General features: G+C 40.5%; 1 protein-coding gene across 1 annotated transcript; it reads left to right on the plus strand.

Annotated features, from left to right (window-relative positions):
* Positions 1 to 8,812, plus strand: LOC308697322 (E3 ubiquitin/ISG15 ligase TRIM25-like; the record flags this gene model as incomplete). Its single annotated transcript, XM_081376504.1, has 7 exons — positions 1 to 385; positions 775 to 932; positions 1,050 to 1,283; positions 1,375 to 1,507; positions 7,684 to 7,769; positions 8,403 to 8,499; positions 8,607 to 8,812. The coding sequence occupies 7 exons, from the start codon at positions 1 to 3 to the stop codon at positions 8,810 to 8,812; spliced, it is 1,299 nt and encodes a 432-aa protein (XP_081232630.1).
* Positions 8,813 to 9,214: the final 402 nt, after the last annotated feature.

Consider the following 9,214-nt stretch of genomic DNA (forward strand, 5'->3'; position numbering starts at 1 on the left):
ATGTCTTCCTCCAGCGGTCCACTGACTGAGGAGCTTCAGAGCTCTATATGTCTGGACGTGTTCACTGATCCAGTCACCACTCCATGTGGACACAACTTCTGCAAGACCTGTCTGAATAAGTGCTGGGACAACAGCCAGACCTGCAACTGTCCATATTGTAAAGAAACATTCAAGCACAGACCTGATCTCAAGATTAACACCACACTCCGAGAGCTCGTAGATCATTATAAAAAGAAAAGTCCTGAGAAAAAAGCTGAAGTTCTGAAAAAAGCTGAAGTTCTGTGTGACGTCTGTGAGGAAAGAAAGCTGAAAGCCCTGAAGTCGTGTCTGGTGTGTCAGAGCTCTTACTGTGAAACTCACCTGGAGCCTCATTTGAGAGTGGCAGGTTTAGGCCCTGTTTACAGAGAACGCTCGCGGGTGAAAACGTAAAAATATTTTATCAGATGTGCCTTTCGTTTAGACGGCGACGGCGTTTTTGGGGCTTAAAAACGCAAACAAGTGAAACCACCTTCCAGAGCGGAAATCTTAAAAACGCTCCACCGTCGCGTTTCCGTCTAAACGGTAAAAACGCAAAAGTCTGCTAGACAGTGAAGGCACCGATCAGTACTTCACATTGCCACCTAGCCGCCTGGAGTGCATACTACATTGAATTTCACACACTTTTGCGTCACCGTATGCACGCAGATTTCCCCCCCCCATAACGCTCGTCTAAACGCAGAATAAAAAGTGATCACTTTTGCGTTTTCTCTTCAGATCGTTTCCGTGTAAACGTAGCCTTAAAGAAACACAAACTGATCAATCCTGTTAGTAATCTGGAGGACTATATATGTCAGAAACATGAGAGACCTCTGGAGCTGTTCTGTAGAGATGATCAGACATGTGTGTGTCCGATGTGTGACGTGACAGACCACAAGAACCACAACACAGTTTCGGTGCAGAATGAGGGATTTTGAAATCCGCCTAAAAACACTGAAGTATGAGAAATAATAAGACTGATTCTTCTCTTAACAAACACCACTAATAATGTGTTGATTGTCCTGGTTGAGCAGAGAAACACAGAGAAGGAGAAAGCAGCCCGTGTGGAGCTCTTCACTGATCTCATCCGCTCCATTGAGAGATGTCAGACTGAACTGCTGGAGATGATGGAGGAGCAGCAGAAAGCAGCAGAGAAACAGGAGGAAGAGCTCATTGAAGAGCTGGAGCAGGAGATCACTGAGCTAAAGATGAGAAACACTGAGCTGGAGCAGCTCTCACACACTGAAGATCACCTCCACCTCCTACAGGTCAGTCAACATCTCTCTGATCAATGATAATGCAGTATATGACACCATAACACTCCCCATGCTGAAGGATTTCTCCTCTCTCCTGCTGTAGATTTACTCATCCCTGTGCAGCTCTAGAAACACCAGGAACTGGTCTGAGATCAGTGTGAAGACTGATGAGAGTCTGGAGACTCTGAGGAGAGCTAAACTGCAGGACTCTCTACAGGAGAAACTCACGCTAACTGGTACAGCAATATCAAATACACCGTACAGATACATATATTTATCATCTTTTAATATCAGTATTGATGAATGAGTCTGTTAAAGCTGAAATAAGAGAAGTGTGTGATCATGTGTTTGGGTCTCATTATCATCACAGTTCTTCTTGAAGAGAGCAGGTCATATTCATCTCTACACTGTTAGCAATTGATGTAATTTTTACAATAAATTTTACAACAACATATTGTATTCATGTTTTTATTGTAAATGCAAATGCATGATGGGAAATTTATGGACAGTCCTGTAATTTTATTGTAACTACACTGTAGAAGTAGCCTGGGTTTCCCCATACTGCCTTGCTCGCAGCGCGATTTTATTCACGCTGCTAGGCAGTCTGGACACCATGGACCAAATTTTCCCCTGAAAAAGGGAACCAATCACAGAACGGGGAGGGAGCAGCAAGACGATGACGACACCGAAGCAGTTTGTTTATATCAGACTCGACGTTACCTTCTACCCTCATGTTTATCTTGCACAAACGGTAATATTCGCTAAACGCCATCGTGTACAAATAAATCTTTGACCCATCGTCTTTTTCCTCGTCGAATTTCTGTCACTCTACATACGTCATCTGGTATAATTGAAGCGATTGGCTATGAGCTACATACAGGCGCATTTGATAGACATTCATAGCGCCCAATAAACGGCTCTGGGCATTCGTAAACCACGCCTCAAATACGAGAAAATGTACACGTGGTTCCCAGACCAAAGGCTTGTTCGACTTCATGCAGCTCTGCGCAGACCGATCGGCGGCTGACTTAAAGCAGTGCATGCCGGTTAGAAATTAGGCTTGTTTGAGATGAGCAAAATCTGCGCAGAACCGATCACCGGTGATCAGCGCGAGATGCATGCCGGTTAGAAATGTGTCCGAGTGCGGTCCGCCTTGCTCTGATGTCATGCTGACGTATGTCAAAAATCTCTCGCGAGCGCAAGGCACACCTGTCGGATTCTGCAGTCGAGCGCAGTTGCTCTCCACTGACTGCGCTGATCAAAAGCATGATGGGAAACGACTTGCTGACGACACAGCTTAAAGGTCCCGTTGCATGCGATTCCATGTTTCAAAGTTTAGTTAGTGTGTAATGTTGTTGTTAGAGTATAAATAATATCTGTAAAATTATAACGCTCAAAGTTCAATGCCAAGCGAGATATTTTATTTAACAGAAGTTGACTACAAAAAACGCCTGGATTGGACTACACCCCTCTACATCCTGCTTTAGTGACATCACCAGAACCGTGTTTAGACTAAACTCCTCCCACAGGAACACAGGCGTATTGATGGCGAAATGTCAACAGACGGTTGATGTTTATCTATAATCGGATACCGCAAAAGTTTAATTCGAAGTTGTTAGTTTGCTCTGTCCATTTCACCACGGACTGTTTTTCTAACCTGGAATAATATCAAGCAGGCTTCTCTCAGCGTTTCATACTGACGAAGGGGGCAATTTCAACTATATTCCAGCAAGCGGTAAGTACAAGTAGTGATTTAATATGGAAGTAACGTTAGCGATCAACTTCACATCGTTTCTCTTAGTAGGATGAAAATAATCTTACTTAAACTGTGATTAATATACAGAAAGCGATCACAGAACAATCCCTTTCCAATCGGCCAAGCTGCGACACACAGCGCGAGTTTATATGGACACTTGCCAAAACTCGTTATGAAATCAATGATGCTGTTACACTGCACAACGAAGCTCTTACTGTATTTATATGCCTCATGTTTGCATTGGTGAAATCATTAGTGAGTGCAGAAACTGCGTTGCAATGATAAGATCTTTCACGCGATCAACAGACTGTTATCTGCTTAATGCTCATCATCACTGCAATTTTCTATGTGATTGAAATAGATCTAAATACTTAAAAAACTTCTCACGATTCGTTAATCCCGATAGCTGTAATAGTAAAAACGTATAATAGCTGTAATAGTAAAAGTTTTCCAGATAGTTCCACATGTAATGCCAGATATTTCATATGCAAGCATGTCAGCCAATCACAGCAGAGGGCGTTTACACTGAAGTCTCACAGCAGACACGCCCCTTCAAACAGGGTGTTCAAACCAAGCGGCAACATTCTAATCTGAAAAATGAAGCCTACCCGGAAGTGCGAAAAACTGCAATACATCGAAAATCCGCTAGGGGCAGGTCCCAAAAGGGAGCAAATGTCCATAGACCCCCATGTTAAAATGTCCGTTTTCCCAGCATAAATTCATGTTTTTACAGTTTGGTCCCATGGACTTTTATTGTATTTTTCGATAGGTTCCGAGTGCCTGACAACTGTGAGGGGGGTGAATTTTTTTCTAACTCGTTAGTTTAGATCGTATTTAGATATAAAATGTATGACAAATAAGGGCATGGTTAACTTTGATTGACAGCTTGATTGACAGCTGATAACGAGCATAGGCTGCGCCGAGTGGAATTCCTGAAATTTGACGTCTCGGCCATGATCTGACACAACACATCATACCACCTCTGTATCCTTTCTGAACACAAGATGGCGCCGCCCATACCCCCCATAAACGGCCTCAAAACCGTTCTTCAGAAAGTCTATGGGTGACGTCACAGACGCTTTGTCCATATTTTTTACAGTCTATGGTTCAAACCAGGGAATGAAATCAGGCTAGGAAATATGCCTTTTACTTCTAAATTATAACAATTTTTGATCTAAAAAACATACTAACATTATAAGGGCACCCCTGGAAACATGATAAAATAATAAAAATAATCCATGGAATGGGACCTTTAATGTTTATTGGTTTAAACAACCGTGATGTATTGTTCTCTTTTAAAATGTTTGATTTTAAAACTCTGATATCATGTATACGTTATGTGTGAATATTCCCAAACTATCTAACAGTGCGATCTCTATGGGTTATGCAATGTAATTTTTATTAAAAAAAGAAAAGAAAAAACACATGTCTGTATTAAAGAAAAAAAGACTAATAAACATGTATTTGGAATGGAATTTAATAAGTAGGCTACTTTGGGTGTCTTGTTCATTATGAAATATATTTTATAAGTATATGGATATATTAATACCGTTGATATGAGTGAGTGCTGCTGATTGTTTCGTTTGGTATATTTCAGTGGCATTAGCTTCAGTGACGTTCGCCCCGAGTCGACTAAAAACAACGTGAACTGACCGCGGTGAAGTGGCGTCTTCTTTCTCAATCCATACGGAAAAGGAACCACATGCAGGTCTGTAAGGTACGAGATATTCACAATTTTTTGTTTGGTATATTTCTCAGTGACATTGGCTAGAGTAAAGTTAGATCCCTATAACGTTAGCTCAACTCGCCCCGACTCGACTCGCTCACTCCCGGTATAACGTTAAATTGAACTGACCCTGCTGAAGTGGCGGCGTCTTCAATCCATAAGGGAAAAGGTAGGCTAAGTTACCACATCACATCAGGTACAAGACACTAGATATTCACAATGGAAAAACAAACATGGTGAGTAGAATCGAGTCGAGCTGAGCTTGTAAATTAACGTAACTGTTAACGTTAATGGAAAACCACCACAATGACGATAGCTCAAATAATGTTAGCACAGACTAAAAATAAGCATTAACGTTAGCCCCGTGAGCTTCCTTAGCTCAGATTATTATTGCATTGATTACACGTGCTACCGGGCAGGCTGTTGTAACGTTAGCTAAGTATTAGGACTTCTGTTTTGCTGTTTTGTAATCGGGGGTCTTGAAGTCGTGGTGGTTTACACACTTAGCATAAACGTAACGTTAGCTTGTAGATTTTACGGTCGCTGAATACTTACAGAATTAAATAACGATACCAGCATTGTCATTTAATTAAAGCCCATATTTCAAATAACGTTTGCTTGTGTTTACAAACGTTAAATTCTTATTTGAAATATGGGCTTCAATTAAATGACTGCTGGTATCTTAATTTAATTCTGTAAGTTAGCTATAGCTGTGATAAAAGCTGAATATAGCATCTGTTCAGATGTTATAACTTTACTTTGTGCTTGGCCAACCAGGGTGAAAGAGCAGTCATGTAAGCTGTCTTTATATAAAATAAACTGCGCGTGCGCAACTTAAACCTCCAACCAGCATCGTCATTAAAGGGGGGGTGAAATGCTCATTTTCACTCAATCTCCTGTTAATCTTGAGTACCTATAGAGTAGTATTGCATCGTTCATATCTCCAAAAAGTCTCTAGTTTTATTATATTTATGAGTGAAAGATAGACTGTACCGAGTCTTTCCGGAAAAAACCGAGCGGCTGGGGGTGGGCCGTGTGAGCGGAGCTAAAGCTGTGCTAACGCGCCGAGCTAGTAACGTTAACAACACACAGAGACATTTGTTCAACAGTTTTACTCACCGTCCGGTTCCAACGCACGACTGCGGACCTTTATCATTGTGACTGCTCGATCCTTAAGCATTAGACGATCTGCAAATCCGTGATCTGGGCTTTGTTTATAAAACAATCATCGTCGAAATGCAGGGAAACAGTCTTGCTCAACTCGTTTTTGCCCCGGAAAAACAAACTGCATCCACTATTCCCTTAACGCTGGGTTCTTTGGGAATCTGTGCAGGTTTGTCTTGCCCTGGCAACCAAAAACACACTTCTTTGGTGACACTGACTTCCCTAAAGCCGAGCAGAGCGCTTAGATGAGGTACTGCTAACGCTCTCTTGCTCTGGTGTACGAGTGCGCGCGCGCCCGCGATCTTACCGGAGAAGTGCCCTTAGGACCCGGATAAGGAAATTCCGCCCCATCTGACGTCACACATGCCCATACTCGAAAAAAACTTTCCGAAACTTGTGACAAACCGGAAGGACAATTTTTGGCACAGAAATACTCCTTCAAACGTACAATTTAATTTTTGAAACTTTGTCCATGTTTAGCATGGGAATCCAACTCTTTAACAGTGTAAAAAACTCAGTATGCATGAAATAGCATTTCACCCCCCCTTTAAATATTTTTTCGGAGCCTGGGTTCTGTTGAAAGGCTTTCACTGCTCTCTTTGTCTTCAGAGAAGGCAGCAAATTATCAGTAGTATTAAAATCAAGTTAACCATTTTGTTTTTCTCAAATTATATGTGGCTGCCTGGCAGACTGTATGGAATATTAAAATAATAATAGATTTGTAATTGGTATTTGTTGTGTAATTGGTAATACATTTGGTAATGTTTACATTTTTTATTCCCTAGCCCTCTGCCACAGCTGCTGATACCCAGAGAGAGACCCTACCCAGCACACCTTGCTTAATTGTACAAGGTATATTCATCCCTTATTTTGTTAAAAGGGTAGTTCACTTTTAAATGAAAATTACCCCATGATTTACTTACCTTCAAACCATTCTTTCTGACAAATACAATCCGAGTTATCCAAAAACAAAACCTGACACTTCCAAGCTTTACATTGGCAGTGGATCAGTTTGAAGCTCAAAAAAGTGCATCTATCCATCATAAAAGTGCTCCACACGGCTCTGAGGGGTTAAAATAGGCCTCCTGAAGCGAAGAGTTTGTGTAATATGTAATATTTAATCAGTGTTTAATCATACTGTCGGTCAGTGATGAAGCTGTGAGTATCTGAATGTAATCTAGTGTAGTGCAGACAGCACACTGTACCTGCATACTGCTGTATCCTCTTCAGTTCTGTAGAAACACATAAAACATCATCAGATCTTTGACATGTTTATGTGTGGAATTATAGACAAGATTTAAGATTATATTTAAAGATTTGTGTACAACATCATGTTTTATCTGATCAATGTTTCTCTGCTGATATTTAGAGAATCAATATGTTATTTTTGTGGCTAATGTTATTCATCTCAATTATTCATCATACTGTAGTTTTTGTGTGCAAACTAGAGAAAAAAAAACATTTACAAAATTTACTTTTAAGATTATAAAATTTAAGCTGCATGCCTGATATAAATGAAGAATAAAATGCACCTCTTAAACCCATAATGCCTTAAAAATCTTGATAAACTAATTTGATCTGATGTTCATTCTTTCTGTTGTTTCTCATCTAAAAGTGTTCACAGATTTACTAAAGCCTCAAGGTTCTGGTTACAGTGATGAAGCTTCTAGTACAAGATGAATTTACTGCATGTTTTCTGAAATTATAATTTTTTATTTTGCTGTGATATGGTAGTGTGATTATAATGCTGTTTTTGTGCAATACAGTATCTGATGTTGTAGATAGTGAGGTGATTATCAGGGCACAGTGTTACCGGTCCATGAGGAAAAACGAAGAGCCACACTCTCTTCAGGTTACCTGTTCAGGTTTCAGAACTTTAGTTAGGTCCAGTTCGAGGACACAAATTTGATTGTGTTTATAGTTGCTACGGTTGTAGCGGGTTAAACTGCAGTTGCAGTTTGTTTGAAAAAGTGTTCAAATGAAAATTGTTAGACTGCTGTTGCAGTCAATTTATGTTAATGTTTCATTTGTATTCTAATTTTAAACCGTATATAATGTTTTATTTATTTAGATTTCATTTAAAGTCGACGAGAATCCTCCTGTCATCAGTACTTTTTGCTGTTCCTGTGTGGCTGGGAAAGAGCTATGCAACCATTTGGTTGGCTTGCTGTTTCAGAGTGCACACTACAGCATGATGAAACTAAAGACGGTACCACCCACTATACCCAGCACAAGCACTCTACAGACTTGGCACAGGCCCAGGACTCAGGTATAGTAAACAGCTATTAACTATTTTATGCATGAATTATGACAATCTCAGACAGTATTTTTGTCCTATGTGTTTTCATTGCTCCAAGGACATGAAAAAACAAGTTTTGACTTTCTAGCTGTCCACTGCTGCAAACTCTATTTTATTTAGAAAAATTAAGCTTTCAAAGTTTATAAACATGCTCTCAATAATAACATAATTTTTATTTTTTAACAGGGAATCCATCCTGAAGCAGTGGATCGATTACTTGTGAGGAAGCCAAAAACCTCTAGCAGAAGTGGTATTAAGTCCACTCTTTACAGGGCCTACACAGGTGATTACATTTACATTATTTTATGTCTAGCAAAAAGATGTACAAATTAAAGGACTTTTAAAAGTATTATTTCTATTCTCTTCTTCTTTTTTTTGCTTTGCTTTTAGGTCCCCTTCCCAATAATTTGCTGCTCTCTTCTGTGGAGTCTTTAAGAAGTGTCAGGCCTCAGCCACTGATCTGCAAGGTTCTGCATGGCTTGTCGGAGATGAATCTGGTGGAGTCTAAGGGCCAATCTCATTTCTCTGTCTTACCCCTTCCCCTTCCCCTACCCCTTTGTCTGCGTCTTCCCCTTGCCCTTCGATACCGAGTGTAGGGGGGTAGGGGGAAGAACGTTTCTCTAAGAAATGAGACATCACTCGATGACCGTTTGCGTCATCTTCCCTTTCCGCTAGCTGGCTGCTACGTCAACAGAGGCGATACGCGTTGACATAAACAAACGAAGATGCCGTCGTCTCGGGTTGTGATATCGATTGCCTGGTCTCTCTTTATCTTTGCACGCTTGTGTGCCATCAGTCAAAGACATTGTTTCAATCATTGTATTTAACGCCGGCGCCGGCGACACCATAAGCAAAACATTAGCAAACGGCAAATAGCGCATAGCTGCTAGCTAGCGGTTAACTAGTGATTCAAAACAAAAACATTACAATTAAAACCGCTTGAACGTTTTATTAAAGGTATCATAAAACACGAGTGTCATTAAACTGCTGAAAATACA

The sequence above is a fragment of the Scardinius erythrophthalmus genome, assembly GCF_964197995.2.
Source record: "Scardinius erythrophthalmus genome assembly, chromosome: 10".
NCBI lineage: Eukaryota > Metazoa > Chordata > Actinopteri > Cypriniformes > Leuciscidae > Scardinius > Scardinius erythrophthalmus.